Source organism: Rana temporaria, chromosome 11 (genome assembly GCF_905171775.1).
Source record: "Rana temporaria chromosome 11, aRanTem1.1, whole genome shotgun sequence".
NCBI classification, from domain to species: Eukaryota; Metazoa; Chordata; class Amphibia; order Anura; family Ranidae; genus Rana; species Rana temporaria.
The window spans coordinates 153,424,602-153,441,891 of NC_053499.1; the positions used below are offsets into that span (position 1 = coordinate 153,424,602).

General features: G+C 48.7%; 1 protein-coding gene across 4 annotated transcripts in view; it reads left to right on the forward strand.

Annotated features, from left to right (window-relative positions):
- The window catches only part of VSTM2B (V-set and transmembrane domain containing 2B), an 80,204-nt gene that overhangs the window by 22,895 nt on the left and 40,019 nt on the right, over positions 1–17,290 (forward strand). For all 4 annotated transcript variants that reach the window (XM_040329482.1, XM_040329483.1, XM_040329480.1 and 1 more), the window contains one exon: positions 8,075–8,450. In XM_040329482.1, coding sequence (XP_040185416.1) covers positions 8,075–8,450 — 376 coding nt within the window. The remainder of the gene's footprint in view (positions 1–8,074; positions 8,451–17,290) is intronic.

The following is a 17,290-nucleotide window of genomic DNA, read 5'->3' on the forward strand; positions in this document are numbered from 1 at the left end:
ATCTAGCCCCCATTCAGGCGTATCTTGTTTTGTGGATACAAAACAAAGATACGACGGGGCATCGTAGAACTTATGCGGCGTATCAATAGATACGTTTTTTGTGGATCTGGGCCTATAACTTTTGCGCAAACCAATCAATAAACGCTTATTGCGATTTTTTTTTACAAAAAATATGTAAATGAATACGTATCGGCCTAAACTGATGAAAAAAAAGTTTTTTTATATATTTTTGGGGGACATTTATTATAGCAAAAAATAAAAAATATTCATTTTTTTCAAAATTGGCGCTCTATTTTTGTTTAATAGCGCAAAAACGAATCTCTCTCTATGGAGCCACTTCACATATCTCCATTGTGGCTGCGGAGCGGCTTGCACAGTGCATCTTTGGCTCAGTTTCAGGGCCGAATTCAGGAAAAAAATGTGTCCCTGATTCGTCCCTGAAACAGAAATAGATAGATAGATAAAGATAGATAGATAGATAGATAGATAGATAGATAGATAGATAGATAGATAGATAGATAGATAAAGATAGATAGATAGATAGATAGATAGATAGATAGATAGATAGATAGATAGATAGATAGATAGATAGATAGATAGATAGATAGATAAATATAGATAGATAGATGGATGGATGGATGGATGGATGGATGGATGGATGGATGGATAGATAGATAGATAGATAGATAGATAGATAGATAGATAGAAAGATAGATGTAGTTCAGCAAGGCTCCACCATTGTACATCATGACTAAACAAACACTGTCTATATAATTGGAGGCTAAGGGGCAGTATGGGCAGTATGGGAAGTATGGGCAGTATGGGAAGTATGGGCAGTAAATGCACGATGGGCAGTAAGGGGCAGTATGAGCACTATGGGAAGTATGGGCAATATTAGCAGTATGGACAGTATGAGAACTATGGGCAGTATGGACAGTATGGGCACTATAGGTAGTATGATCAGTAAGGGGCAGTATGGGCAGTATGGGGCACTATGGGCAGTATTGGCACCATGGGCAGTATTGGCACTATGGGCAGTATGGTCAGTATTGGCACTATGGGCAGTATTGGCACTATGGGCAGTATGGGCACTATGAGAAGTATGGGAAATATTAGCAGTATGGTCAGTATGAGAACTATTGGCACTATAGGCAGTATGGGGCACTGTAGGTAGTTTGAAGGGTATGGGGCACTATGGGCACTATAGGCAGTATGGGGCACTATGGGCAGTATTGGCACTATGGGCAGTATTGGCACTATGGGCAGTATGGGCACTATGGGCAGTATTGGCACTATGGGCGGTATGGGCAGTATGGGCACTGTGGGCGGTATGGGCACTATGGGCGGTATGGCGGCCCCCATGTACACAGATCACTACACGCTGTCCATACACACACATCATCACACATTAATGAGATCCTTCAGGCTAATCTCACTCACATGTAAGAAATCCATTCCACCAATGACAACCCCCCCCCCCCCCCCCGGGATCCGGCTTTCCTCTGATGACTCTTTAATAAAATATTGAAGAGAATTGGAGGTCTCTCGGATCAGAACTGACCTTTGTTATGTCTTCCAGCTGGGAACATTGAGATACAATGTTTCTTTCAGCAATTACTTTATTACCACGTCCCCCCCGTCCCCCCCCAGCTAACCTATCCAGTTATATCATCACCACAGCTGTCTCCTGGGGGGTTATACATTATTAATGACGATTTGCATTTATTTATTAACTTAGAAGGGTGAAGGACTGCCGTTCCCTTCATCCCGAATGTCATATATAGAACCCGGATGATACATCGCAGAACCTGGATTGTTTGGTAAATTGGTGAAGTGGTCCAAAGGATGACTTATTACCGGTTCTGCTATGTGCCACTTTCCTAATACACAGCGCCCCCTGGAGGATCCTGGATTTATCACTGTTGGAGGTTGTGTTTTTTTTTTTTTTTTTATGTTGTGAAATATTATGCCGCGTACACACGGTCGGAATATCCAACAGAAAAAGTCCGATGGGAGCTTCTGGTCGGATATTCCGACCGTGTGTAGGCTCCATCTGACTTTTGCTGTCGGAATTTCCATCCAAAAAAATATTGAGAGCTGATTCTCAAAAAATCGGTTGCCTGTAGCGATTCCGACGCGCAAAATTCCGACGCATGCTCGGAAACAATTTAGGCCATGCTCTGAAGCATTGAACTTTATTTCCTCGGCTCGTCGTAGTGTTGTACGTCACCGCGTTCTTGACAGATGAAGGTTCAGAGAACTTTTGTGTGACCGTGTGTGTGTGCGTGCAAGCCAAGCTTAAGCGGAATTCCGTCGGAAAAAAACATTCAGGGCCAGATTCATAAAGAAGATACGCCGTCGTATCTCCGAATCCGGCCGGTCGTATCTATGCGCCTGATTCATAGAATCAGGTTCCGCATAGATCTCCCTAAGATCCGACAGGTGTAAATGACTTACACCGTCGGATCTTAGGCTGCAATTCCAGGCCGGCCGCTAGGTGGCGATTCCATTGCGGTCGGCGTAGAATATGCAAATGTGTTGTTATGCCGATTCACGAACATACGATTTGCCCGTCGCTGTAAATGTACGCCGTTTCCGTAGAGATACGCGGCGTACAGATAAAGCTGCCCCCTAGGTGGTCTAGCCAATGTTAAGTATGGCCGTCGTTCCCGCGTCGAAATTTGAAATTTAACGTCGTTTGCGTAAGTCGTCCGTGAATGGCGCTGGACGCCATTTACGTTAACGTCGAAACCAATGACGTCCTTGCGACGTCATTTAGCGCAATGCACGTCGGGAAATTTTAGGGACGGCGCATTCAATGATACACGCCCCATTTGAATTAGGCGGGCTTGCGCCGGACGGATTTACGCTTCGCCGTCGCAAGTTTACAGGCAAGTGCTTTGTGAATCAAGCACTTGCCCATAAAACTTGCGGCGGTGTAACGTAAATGTGATACGTTGTGCCCCCGCGATTCTACGTGAATCTGGCCCTCGGGGTTTTTCCGACGGAAAATCCGCTCGTGTGTACAAGGCATCAGAGTTATGAGAATACTTCTAGACCAGCGATGTACTTGTACGTCCCTGGACTGCGGGTGGTTATACCGTTTTTTAGAGCCAGCGGTCAGCTCCCTTGTAAAAGCAATCCTAGTGGCCAACTAGGTGCTGGATTGCTTTTACAAGCAGTGGGAGAGGATGTCCCCCCCCCCTCTTGTCGCCTTCCGATAGGTGGGTGTCAGTCAGGAGAAGTGGACGTTCCTAGAAACTTTTAGCCAGATTCAGGTAGACGTGCCTAACTTTAGGCAGGCGTAGCGTATCTCCTATACACTACGCCACTGTAAGTTAGAGAGGCAAGTACAGTATTCACAAACAACTTGCGTCCTTCACGTTCACTTTGAAGCAAATGACGTCCTTGCGACGTCATTTGTCGCAATGCACGTCGGGAAAGTTTCCCGACGGAGCATGCGCCCTACGTTCGCGCGGGAACGCGCCTAATTTAAATGATTCCCGCCCCCTACGGGATCATTTAAATTGCGCGCGCTTACGCCGGGCATTTTGCCGGAGCGCACATGCAATTTACGGAACTACTGCTCCGTGAATCGCGGGTAGCGCAGTAAATTTGCGGGGGGCGCAGGGCAAAAATGGTGCCCTGCGCCTACGTAAAAAAAGCGCAAGGCTACCTGAATCCGGGCCATTATCCTTTATTTTTAGTGTCCCTTTAATGCAGCCATTGGTTAGGTGGCGTTCCGTGTGTTTTCATTCCAAGTCTAATGTCTTTATAAAGATGTACAGAGGTGGGGTGATTGTACGGCGGGCCCCTCTTGTAATCAGCGGCATGAAGATGCTGTGCAGAGGTTGTGCACCGGAGTCGCAAGTGCAGGTAATGACTGTGACCCGGTGACGGCGCGGAGCGGCGGCGGCGGAGGGCACATTTGATTATCTGTGTTGCAGGTAGCTCAGTAATGACATTTAAATGTAATAAAATCAGGACTATTCATGGCGGTCGCTTCAGAAGCGTGACTCCAGAATGAGGGTGGAAGACTAAAAATAGGCAGTACTTCCTGCCTGCCTTCATCAGTCGCTGCCCTTCAGTCCCCTTCAAGGTGACCGCAAGACGCCAGGCTAAAGAGGACCAGTCTAAGATAGGGCTTACGCCGCGATCTGAATATTCTTCAGACATTCAGGATTACGTACTAAAGATTTCGTTTTCCCATTCATGTATCTTTGCTTATTTTGTTTGTTTCAGGAATTATGGGGCCCCTTACACAGCTTCAGGCATGGGAGGGCCCCTAAAGCACTACCGGGGGGTGCTGCCACCTCAAATTTAGAAGCGGGGGGGGAGGGGGGATTGCCGCACGTTGAGAAGCCCTGTGGAACTCTGGGCCCTTTAATAAAAAGAAAAAATATATATAAAAAATCTAAAAAAAAGGGGTGTTGCCACCTGGGGCCCTGGGGACCTCTGGGGCCTTTAATAAAAAAATAAAAAATAAATATATAAAAATAAATATATTTTTTTTATAAAAAAAAAAGGGGGGATTGCCATCCGGGGCCCCTTACAGGTGTACTGCCTGTACCCCCCTGATGGTGGCCCTGCTTACATTTCTAAACTGTTGGCTTTTATGTGTTTTTCATATATACAGTATATATAGCTATACTATAGCTATATACTATATTATCATATAACAGTAATATTATTATCATTTATTTTACAAATAAATATTGTTGACAACGCATTAGCCAAAGAGAAAGCACAGCAGATGCAGTTTCTTTCATGTTTTTTTTTTTATATACAGTATATATTTTGTTTTATAAATGAGTATTTATTATAAATATACTTTGTTTTACAAATTAACATTTGATTGATGACAAAGGATTCAAAGAGCACTATGCATTAGCCAAAGAGACAGCACAGCAGATGCAATTTCTTTCATGTAGTATTTTTTGTTATATACAGTAAATATTTTGTTTTACAAATGAGTATTTATTATAAATATGCTTTGTTATACAAATAAGCATTTGATTGATGACAAAGGATTCTAAGAGCACTCTGCATTAGCCAAAGAGACAGCACAGCAGTCTCACAGCAGTGGGCCACAGCAGATCGCTCCTGTCTTCCAAGGGCATATGGCCGAGTGGGGGCTATCTTGCCCTCACTGGGTTTGGTGCCCAGCCATCGGCCACACTGGATCAGTTTTGGGCTTACTCCGGTAAGCTTGGAAATGACCGGGAAGCGTCGGGAGGGGCCACCTCTCCCACGCCTAAAAAAATTGATCCCATGGTGAAGAACACTAAATACACAGGGGTAGATTCAGTAACATCTGCGCTTTTTTTACGTAGGCGCAGGGCACCGTTTTTGCCCTGCACCCCCGCAAATTTACTGCGCTACCCGCGATTCACGGAGCAGTAGCTCCGTAAATTGCGTGTGCGCTCTTTAAAATTGCCCAGCGTAAGCGCGCGCAATTTAAATGATCCCGTAGGGGGCAGGAATCATTTAAATTAGGCGCGTTCCTGCGCCGATCGTAGAGCGCATGCTCCGTCGGGAAACTTTCCCGACGTGCATTGCGGCAAATGACGTCGCAAGGACGTCATTTGCTTCAAAGTGAACGTGAATGGCGTCCAGCGCCATTCACGAATCACTTACGCAAACTACGTAAAGTTCAAATTTCGCGACGCGGGAACGACGGGAATACGTAACATTGGCTGCCCCTGCTAATAACAGGGGCAGCCTTACGCGAAAACCGCCGTACGTAAACTGCGTACGCAGGGCTCGCGTAACGTTGTGAATCGGCGTTAGTATGCAATTTGCATACTATACGCTGAGCACAACGGGAACGCCACCTAGCGGACATCGCAAGAATGCAGCCTAAGATATGCGAGCATAAGAGCCTTATGCCACGCATATCTAAGGCTGCAGTCGGCGTAACGAGGTTCCTGAATCAGGAGCATTCGTTACGCCGGCGCAAGTAAGCAATTGCGCTGCGGAACTATGGTTACGCAGGCGCAATTTCTCTCTGAATCCGGGCCACAGAGACTAATAGAGTAGTTCTGTGTCATGTGATTGCTGTGATGATCACAGCGATCATCAATGTAAACCATGTAGTGATCAGACAGTGAAGAACACCAGCTAAAGACATAGAGCCGAATAGAGCAGCTCTGTGCCATGTGATGGCTGTGATCACCAATCACAGTAATTGCCAATGTAAACAGTGTGGTCATTAGACAGGGAAGAACACCGGCTAAAAGCACAGAGCCAGAGAGAGCATCTCTGATACATGTGATTGCTGTGATGACCAATCGCAGCGATTGCCAATGTAAGCAGTGTAGTCATCAGACAGGGAAGAACATCGGCTAACAGCCCAAAGCCGGATAGAGCAGCTCTGTGCCATGTGATCACTGTGATTGGTCATCAGTGTAGTACTGTTTACTTTAGTGATCCCCTTTCTCTGTTGTGAATCCATTTGTTAAATCCTCTGGCTTCAGGGGAGGAAGGCTGTGATTGAAGGTGGGAGGAGTTTTACAGGGCCATTGACAACTAATGTATCGTTTTTGTGGGGGATTTAAGGTGCGAGTGATAACCAATGATGGGGGAGGGCTTGTGAAGTCTTACAATGCCACTGGCCACCGATGCTGTTACATTTCTGGGGGTTATGAAATGCTACTGACTACAATGATGGTGGGTGGGGGGGAAAGGTTGGGGGGTAAAATGCCATTGACCACAATGATGGGTAGGGAGCTTGAAATGCCACTGGCCACCAATGCTGTGATATTTTTGGGGGGGTTATGAAATTCCCCTGACTACAATTATGGTGGGGGGGAGGTGAAATATCATTGACCACAATAATGTTGGGGGGAGGTTGAAATGCCACTGGGCACCAATGATGTGACATTTTTGGGGAGGTTATAAAGTTCCATTGACTACAATGATGGTGGGGGTGAAATGCCGTTGACCACAATGATGGGGAGGGAGCTTGAAATGCCACTGGCCACCAATGCTGTGATATTTTTGGGGGGTTATGAAATTCCACTGACTACAATTATGGTGGGGGGGAGGTGAAATATCATTGACCACAATAATGTTGGGGGCGAGTTGTGGGGGAGGGGAAGAAATGGCACTGGGCACCAATGATGTGACATTTTTGGGGAGGTTATAAAGTTCCATTGACTACAATGGTGATGGGGAGGGTTGAGGGGGTAAAAAGCTATTGACCACAATGATAGTGGGTGGGGAGTTGGGTGGGGAGGGGGGGGGGTAGAAATGGCACTGGCCACCAATGATGTGATATTTTCTGGGGTTCGTAATACTCCACTGACTACAATGATGGCGGGGGGAGGGGGGGAGAAATGCCATTGACTCATTGACTACAATGATGGCCGGGGGGGGGGGGTGAAATGCCATTCACCACAATGATGTTTGGGGCAAGTTGGGTGGAGGGGTAAAAATTGCACTGGCCACCAATGCTGTGATATTTTTTTTTGGGGGGGGGGGTTATGAAATTTCAATGGCTACAGTGATGGCGGGGGTGAAATGCCATTGACCGCAATGATGTTGGGGGGGAGTGTGGAGGAGGGGGGTAGACATGCCACTGGCCACCAATGCTGTGATATTTTTGGGGGTTTATAAAACTCCACTGACTACAATGACGGTGGTGGTGGGGTTGGGGGGGGGGGGTAAAATGCTATTGACCACAATGATAGTGGGTGGGGTTAAAAATGCCACTAATCAACAAAGTCGTGACTTTTTTGGGGGGTTTATAAAATGCCACTGACCCCCAATGTTAGAGGGTTAAAATGCCACCAACCATCAGTGATTTTTGGGGGTGGGGGGGGGGTTTAAAGTCAATGAGATGACCATTCACAATACTGGAAATTACCAATAGGCGATCTAGCGCCCCCTATGGGTGTACCACGAGATTTTTTTGTCCTTCATGTCCCCGCTGGGGAGATTTATTCTCTTTGATCCAAAATGTTACAGTTGTCACCAGAACAGGAAGTGAAGGGAAATGGGGGACAGTCAACATTCCTACTCTAACCACTCGTAGTCTTTCAAGCGTTTTCTGTGATTTTCTTTGTCATTCCAGACGGTCCGGGTGCAAGGCAACGACATATCGCACCGCCTGCGGCTCTCCAACGTCCGGAAACAGGACGAGGGGGTGTACGAGTGCCGGGTGTCGGATTATGGAGACGATGAGACTCAGGAACACAAAGCCCAGGCCATGCTGAGGATCATAGCCCGCTACTCCCCGCCCGACATGCAGGCCGCCGAGGCCGTATCCCACATCCAGAGCAGCGGGCCCCGCAGGAATAACCCGGGCAACAGGGCCACCCCGGAACCTGGGAACAAACGCCCCAACCCTCCAGGGGAGAGCCTGGTGCCATCGCAAGCCACCGCAGCATCTTCCTCAGCTTCCCCTGCTCCTGGAAAGGCAGCCATCCTGCGGCAGCAACACGGATCAGGTAAGGCTTTCCGCTGATCTGCGCTGCCATCTAGTGACCGCCGAGAGTTACTGCCGGTCAACAAAATGTCATTGCAACAAAACAACAATATTTGTTTCAATGTTTCTTTTTTTTATTTATTTATTGGAAACAATGTTTTCCACGTTTAAAGGCCACAATGTTACATTCATAAGGCTGGATTGTGCAATTGTTAACCAGTAGCAGATATATTTTTCCATCTCTATACTACTTGTGTCAGTGTAACACTTCCAGGTATTTATTATCTCTCACAGAGGTCACAGTACTCCCCGTGATGATGCCTTCATCAGATTGTTCTCTATATTTTATTCTACACTTTATTTTGCATTTTATTTTACAATTCATATCAATTTTTTTTACATTTATTTTACATTTTAATTTACACTTTATGTTCTTTTATTTTACATTTTATTTTACACTTTATATTCTTTTATTTTACATTTTATTTTACACTTTATATTTTTTTATTTTACATTTTATTTTACACTTTATATCCTTTTATTTTACTATTATTTTATATTTGTTTACACTTCATATCCTTTTATTTTATATTTTGTTGTCCAGTATTTTTCTTCATTTGCTGCCATCATCTAAGCCCCGATGAAGGTGGTTTTGAACCCCTGGAATGTGTTTTTTTTTTTCTTCTAAAATCTTGTTATATGCAATAAAGATTTATTGGATTACATTTTACACTTTATTTTGCATTTATTTTACTTTTTATATTTAAAATACATTTTATTATCATGTATTTTACATTTTATTTTACAATTTAAATTCTTCTATTTTACATTTTATTTTACACTTTATATCCTTTTATTTTACAATTTTACATTTAATTTTACACTTAAATATTTTTTTAACATTCTATTTCACACTTTAGATTCTTTAACTTTACATTTTATTTTACTCTTATTTTATTCTTTTATTTTATATTTTGTTGTCCAATATTCTCCACATTTACTGCCTAAGCCCCGAGGAAGGGGAGTTTGAACCCCTGGAACCCATTTTTTTTTCTCTGAATATTTGTCATATACAATGGGGTAGATTGAGGTAGCAATTACGCCTGCGTATCCATAGATACGCAGCGTAATTGCTAATTTGCGCCGGCGTATCGACTTTTCTGTATTCAGAAAGCTCGATACACGGACTGTAGCCTAAGATATGACTGGCATAAGGCTCTTATGCCGTCGTATCATAGGCTGCATTCTTACGCTGGCCGCTAGGTGGCGTTCCCGTAGTGGTCGGCGTAGAGTATGCAAATTGCATACTCACGCCGATTCACAACCGTACGCGCGCCCGGCGTTTGCATTTTACGTCGTTTGCGTTCGTCGGTTTCTGCGTAAGGCTGCTCATGCTATTAGCAGGAGCAGCCAATGCTAAGTATACCCGTCGTTCCCGCGTCGCGATTTTTGAAAATTACATCGTTTGCGTAAGTGAATCGTGAATGACACTGGACGCCATTTACGTTCACGTTGAAGAAAATGACGTCCTTGCGACGTCATCTACCGCAATGCACGTCGGGAAAGTTTCCCGACGGAGCATGCGCACTACGTTCGGCGCGGGAACGCGCCTAATTTAAATGATCGACGCCCCCTACGGGATCATTTAAATTACGCGCGCTTACGCCGGCCAGTTTTACAGAGCGCCCGCGCAAATTACGGAGCTACTGCTTCGTGAATGAAGCGCAGCGCAAGTAATTTACGGAGGCGTAGGGTTAAAACGGTACGCTGCGCCTCCGTAAGAGTGCGCAGCCCTACCTGAATCTACCCCAATATTGTTTAACTGGATTACATTTTACATTACATATTTATTTTACACCTTATTGTGCATTATATTTTAAACTTTATATCTGTTATTTTACATTTATCATACATTTAAATTTACACTTTATATCCTTTTGTAACCTTTTTTATTTTACAATTAAAATTCTATTTTACATTTGAATTTACACTTTATATTCTTTTATTTTATATTTTGTTTTCTAGTAATCTCCACATTTACTGCCATCATCTAAGCCCTGAGGAGGGGGGGGGGTGAACCCCTGGATCCCATTTTTTTTTTTTCTTCTGAATACTTGTCATATACAATATTGTTTTACTGGATTACATTTTATATTACATTTTATTTTACACCTTATTTAGCATTTTATTTTGTTGATTGTTTTCAAGGTGGTAGAATCTATGATTGAGCAATGATCTTTTGCTTTTTTGCATATGGTGAGCATTGTTTTTATCCGCATCAATTTACGGGAATGGCCTATGTAAACTCCAACAATTGGTTTCTCTTATTTGATCTGTTAAATATACAAATAACAGCAATGTGTTATATTTGTTTAAAATGGGCATAAAACCTGTTGATCCTGCCAGAAATCCTGTGATAATAACTTCCTGCACTCTCTGCCTCTGCCGACTGTTCTGTTTCAAATGCACCTTTATGTATGTGCAGACACACCTCCTTAGACCCAGTCTGTTTGGACAGTATGGTCACCTGCTGACTTGACACCATCCACAGGCAGATTAACTCTTCGATAAGACACAAAAGTTAAATGCAAAACAATTTTACGTCAGACAATTGCAGTACAAAGGATGATTTTTCCAGTCGTTTGAAGTGTAAGAAGACAATGACTTCCCTGAGCCCTGTGTCTGTTTATATAGAACACTAACTGAACATGGAAGTAGTAGGCAGGGGTCTAGCTAAGACTAAACTAACTAGACATAAACAGGAGGGGGAGACAAAGGGAGATACCAAATCACATTAGTAAACAAGTTGTAGTAGCCAAAAAAAAAAAAACACTACCGTGTTTTCCCGAAAAGGCGAGCAGAGGAGTGGGGAGCCGGTTTCATGCTGGTGTCGGCCTGCTCCGTGCACTGGGGAGGGGGCCGTGGGCGTCGGGCGGGAGGAGAGCAGAGGAGGGGGGAGCCGGCATCCTTCTGGCATCAGCCTACTCCGTGCCTGGTCCGTGCACTGGGGCGGGGGCCGCGGCCGTCGGGCGGAAGGAGAGCAGAGGAGGGGGGAGCCGGTGTCCTGCTGGCGTCTGCCTGCTTTGTACGCTTAGGGGCTGGGGCTGCAGGCATCGGGCGGGAGGAGGGGGGAGCCAGAGTCCCGCTGGCGTCTGCCCGCTCCATGTGCTGAGGAGGGAGGGGCTGCGGGCATCGGGCGGGAGGAGAGAGGAGAGGGGGAGCCGCTGCAATCATTCTGCAAAATGGATTAAAAAAAATGTTAAACTAATTTTACTAGGACTTATTTTTGGGGTAGGACTTATATTGAAGCCCTCCCCAAGAATCATGCTAGGTCTTATTATCGGGGTAGGTCTTATTTTCGGGGGAAACTATATGGCAGCATATTTCAGAAAAATTATTACCTAATGCAGTTCAACACATGAAAATAGGACAGAACAACTGTTATCAGCTACATTGTTCTCAATTCTACAATGCCTTGAAAAAGTATTCATACCCCTTGAAAGTTTCCACATTTTGTCATCTTACAACCAATAACGTAAATGTATTTTATTGGGATTTTATGTGATAGACCGGGTTGCATGCTTAAATTGAGGGTCTGGTATTGATTTGGGGGGGACCCCATGTCATTTTATTCTTCTGTTTCTCCTTTCACTGTCCAGTTAGGGCAGGGGTGGGCAATTATTTTTTCGATGGGGCCACATGAGAAACTAAAAATATTTTGGAGGGCCGGGCCAAAAGGCTAAACTCAATACTGCATAAAATCAATTGTATTTCTTTATAAAAAGCAGTAAATATCATTGTTGGAAAACTGGTACGAGTACTTGTTATAGACATGGCACAGGAGGGGGACAGAGGCTGGGGACATGGCACAGGAGGGGGACAGAGGCTGGGGACATGGCACAGGAGGGGGACAGAGGCTGGGGACATGGCACAGGAGGGGGACAGAGGCTGGGGACGACACAGGAGGGGGACAGAGGCTGGGGACATGACACAGGAGGGGGACAGAGGCTGGGGACATGGCACAGGAGGGGGACAGAGGCTGGGGACATGACACAGGAGGGGGACAGAGGCTGGGGACATGGCACAGGAGGGGGACAGAGGCTGGGGACATGACACAGGAGGGGGACAGAGGCTGGGGACATGACACAGGAGGGGGACAGAGGCTGGGGACGACACAGGAGGGGGACAGAGGCTGGGGACATGACACAGGAGGGGGACAGAGGCTGGGGACATGGCACAGGAGGGGGACAGAGGCTGGGGACATGGCACAGGAGGGGGACAGAGGCTGGGGACATGGCACAGGAGGGGGACAGAGGCTGGGGACATGGCACAGGAGGGGGACAGAGGCTGGGGACATGACACAGGAGGGGGACAGAGGCTGGGGACATGACACAGGAGGGGGACAGAGGCTGGGGACATAACACAGGAGGGGGACAGAGGCTGGGGACATGACACAGGAGGGGGACAGAGGCTGGGGACATGACACAGGAGGGGGACAGAGGCTGGGGTCATGGCACAGGAGGGGGACAGAGGCTGGGGACATGACACAGGAGGGGGACAGAGGCTGGGGACATGGCACAGGAGGGGGACAGAGGCTGGGGACATGGCACAGGAGGGGGACAGAGGCTGGGGACATGACACAGGAGGGGGACAGAGGCTGGGGACATGGCACAGGAGGGGGACAGAGGCTGGGGACATAACACAGGAGGGGGACAGAGGCTGGGGACATGACACAAGAAGGGGACAGAGGCTGGGGACATGACACAAGAGGGGGACAGAGGCTGGGGACATGACACAAGAGGGGGACAGAGGCTGGGGACATGACACAGGAACGGAACAGAGGCTGGGGACATGACACAGGAGGTGAACAGACGCTGGAGACATGACACAGGAGGGGGACAGAGGCTGGGGACATGACACAGGAGGGGGACAGAGGCTGGGGACATGACACAGGAGGGGGACAGACGCTGGGGACATGACACAGGAGGGGGGACAGACGCTGGGGACATGACACAGGAGGGGGACAGACGCTGGGGACATGACACAGGAGGGGGACAGACGCTGGGGACATGACACAGGAGGGGGACAGAGGCTGGGGACAGGCAGCCACTGTTTAATCAATAACAATTGATTAAACAGTGGCTGCATGTGATGGCACAGTGGCTGCGTGTGATGGCACAGTGGTTGCGTTTGATGGGCACAGTGGCGACAATTGATGGCACAGTGGCTGCGTGTGATGGGCACAGTGGCAACAATTGATGGCACAGTGACTGCGTGTGTTGGCACAGTGGCTGCGTGTGTTGGCACAGTGGCTGCATGTGATGGCACAGTGGCTGCGTTTGATGGGCAGAGTGGCTGCGTGTTATTGGCACAGTGGCTGCGTGTGATGGGCACAGTGGCTGCGTGTGATGGGCACAGTGGCTGCGTGTGATGGGCACAGTGGCTGCATGTGATGGGCACAGTGGCTGCATGTGATGGGCACAGTGGCTGCATGTGATGGGCACAGTGGCTGCATGTGATGGGCACAGTGGCTGCATGTGATTGCACAGGAGGGGGACAGAGGCTGGGGACATGACACAGGAGGGGGACAGAGGCTGGGGACATGACACAGGAGGGGGACAGAGGCTGGGGACATGACACAGGAGGGGGACAGAGGCTGGGGACATGACACAGGAGGGGGACAGAGGCTGGGGACATGGCACAGGAGGGGGACAGAGGCTGGGGACATGACACAGGAGGGGGACAGAGGCTGGGGACATGGCACAGGAGGGGGACAGAGGCTGGGGACATGACACAGGAGGGGGACAGAGGCTGGGGACATGACACAAGAGGGGGACAGAGGCTGGGGACATGACACAAGAGGGGGACAGAGGCTGGGGACATGACACAAGAGGGGGACAGAGGCTGGGGACATGACACAGGAACGGGACAGAGGCTGGGGACATGACACAGGAGGTGAACAGACGCTGGGGACATACGCTGGGGACATGGCACAGGAGGGGGACAGAGGCTGGGGACATGACACAGGAGGGGGACAGAGGCTGGGGACATGACACAGGAGGGGGACAGACGCTGGGGACATGACACAGGAGGGGGACAGACGCTGGGGACATGACACAGGAGGGGGACAGACGCTGGGGACATGACACAGGAGGGGGACAGACGCTGGGGACATGACACAGGAGGGGGACAGAGGCTGGGGACAGGCAGCCACTGTTTAATCAATAACAATTGATTAAACAGTGGCTGCATGTGATGGCACAGTGGCTGCGTGTGATGGCACAGTGGTTGAGTTTGATGGGCACAGTGGCGACAATTGATGGCACAGTGGCTGCGTGTGATGGGCACAGTGGCAACAATTGATGGCACAGTGACTGCGTGTGTTGGCACAGTGGCTGCGTGTGTTGGCACAGTGGCTGCATGTGATGGCACAGTGGCTGCGTTTGATGGGCAGAGTGGCTGCGTGTTATTGGCACAGTGGCTGCGTGTGATGGGCACAGTGGCTGCGTGTGATGGGCACAGTGGCTGCGTGTGATGGGCACAGTGGCTGCGTGTGATGGGCACAGTGGCTGCATGTGATGGGCACAGTGGCTGCATGTGATGGGCACAGTGGCTGCGTGTGATTGGCACAGTGGCTGCGTGTGATTGGCACAGTGGCTGCGTGTGATTGGCACAGTGGCTGCATGTGATTGGCAAAGTGGCTGCATGTGATTGGCACAGTGGCTGTGTTTGGGAACAGTGGCAACAATTGATTGCACAGTGGCTGCGTGTGATTGGCACAGTGGCTGTGTTTGATGGGAACAGTGGCTGCGTGTGATTGGCACAGTGGCTGCGTGTGATTGGCACAGTGGCAACAATTGATTGCACAGTGGCTGCGTGTGATGGGCACAGTGGCTGCGTGTGATGGGCACAGTGGCTGCGTGTGATGGGCACAGTGGCTGCGTTTGATGGGCAGAGTGGCTGCGTGTTATTGGCACAGTGGCTGCGTTTGATGGGCACAGTGGCTGCATGTGATTGGCACAGTGGCTGCGTGTGATTGGCACAGTGGCTGCGTGTGATTGGCACAGTGGCTGCGTGTGATTGGCACAGTGGCTGTGTTTGGGAACAGTGGCTGCGTGTGATTGGCACAGTGGCTGCGTGTGATTGGCACAGTGGCTGTGTTTGGGAACAGTGGCTGCGTGTGATTGGCACAGTGGCTGCGTGTCAATGGCACAGTGGCTGTGTTTGGGAACAGTGGCTGCGTGTGATTGGCACAGTGGCGACAATTTATGGTGGCACAGTGGCTGCGTGTGTTGGCACAAGTGGCTGCATGTGTTGGCACAAGTGGCTGCATGTGTTGGCACAAGTGGCTGCGTGTGTTGGCACAAGTGGCTGCGTGTGACCCCTCCCGGCCCTGCCTACTGTTATCACCGCGGCGGGGAACATTAGACAGCGTTCGTTTGAACAGCTGTTTTCCCTGCTGCGCATAGACACTCCCCCTTGGACGGATCTGTCCAATCGCGAGCAAGGGGGAGTGTCTATGTGACTCCCCCTTGCTCGCGATTGGACAGATCCGTCCAAGGGGGAGTGTCTATGCCATAGACACTCCCCCTTGGACGGATCTGTCCAATCGCGAGCAAGGGGGAGTGTCTATGTGACTCCCCCTTGCTCGCGATTGGACAGATCCGTCCAAGGGGGAGTGTCTATGCGCGGCTGGGAAAACAGCTGTTCAAACGAACGCTGTCTAATGTTCCCCGCCGCGGTGATTAACGTGACAGCGGCGGCGGTTTCGGCGGCGGGGGTGGGCCGGATTAAAAGGTCCGCCGGGCCGTAGTTTGCCCAGGTCTGAGTTAGGGGGTGGGGAAGGAGACCTGTAAAGTGAAAGTGAAACTCCAGCAGAGAACGATCAGGTCCCACACAACCACCAGGCCAGGGTTGTAGGGAAGAGGCCCTTGTCCTCATCAACCTGAACCTCCCAGGGTATGTGACCTGGTATGGCACTTCCCTGACCCCCATCCTTTCCTGGAGAGGCAGGCTGCATGTTCGGATTAAGCTAGTATTGATTTAGCAAGGGACCCCATGTCAGCAGAGAAAAAAAGGGCCCCAATAATCACCAGACCAGGGTTGTGGGAAAGAGGCCATTGTCCTCATCAACATGGGCCTTCCAATTTTCCTTGTAAGCTTTCTTTATTTTGTAAATAATGTAATGCGTGAGGAGCTTCTCCTGCATCTCCTTTCACTGTACAGTCACAGAGAACTGTTCAGTCAGAGGCTGGGATGTGGGGGGAGGAGACCTGTAAGTGAAAGTGGAACTGCGGCAGAGAATGATCAAGGTCACCCCATGGAAAATACATATTATTCTTGACGAGATTAAGAGTTGAGCTCATCAGTCTGCTGCTTCTCCTTTCACTGTTCAATCGGGGGGGGGGGGGGGGAGGAGGAGACCTGTAAGTGAAAGTGGAACTCCGGCAGAGAATGATCAGGTTCCCCCATGGATAATACATATTATCCTTGACGAGATTAAGCAGTCTGCTGCTTCTCCTTTCACTGTTCAATCAGGGGGGGGGGGGGTGGGGGAGGAGACCTGTAAGTGAAAGTGAAACTGCAGCAGACAGACAGGGCCATGCTGTTTGGCAGAGCTGTGTAAATCTCAAGATTGGATGGACAGAAATTGCTCCCATAGACATATTCACCGGTGTATTCAGCTGTATGCCGGGAGCCGAGCTCTGCACTCGAATCGCGTCGTCATTAGTATTCCGTTTCTCCATGTATGTAATAATATTTGAGAAGTAATGTGCAGCAATAGCGATGCGCTGACCTCTCCCTCGCCACTCTCACCCCCTCCCACCGCTCGCCATCTGACATTCTGAGTCTTTCTGAGAA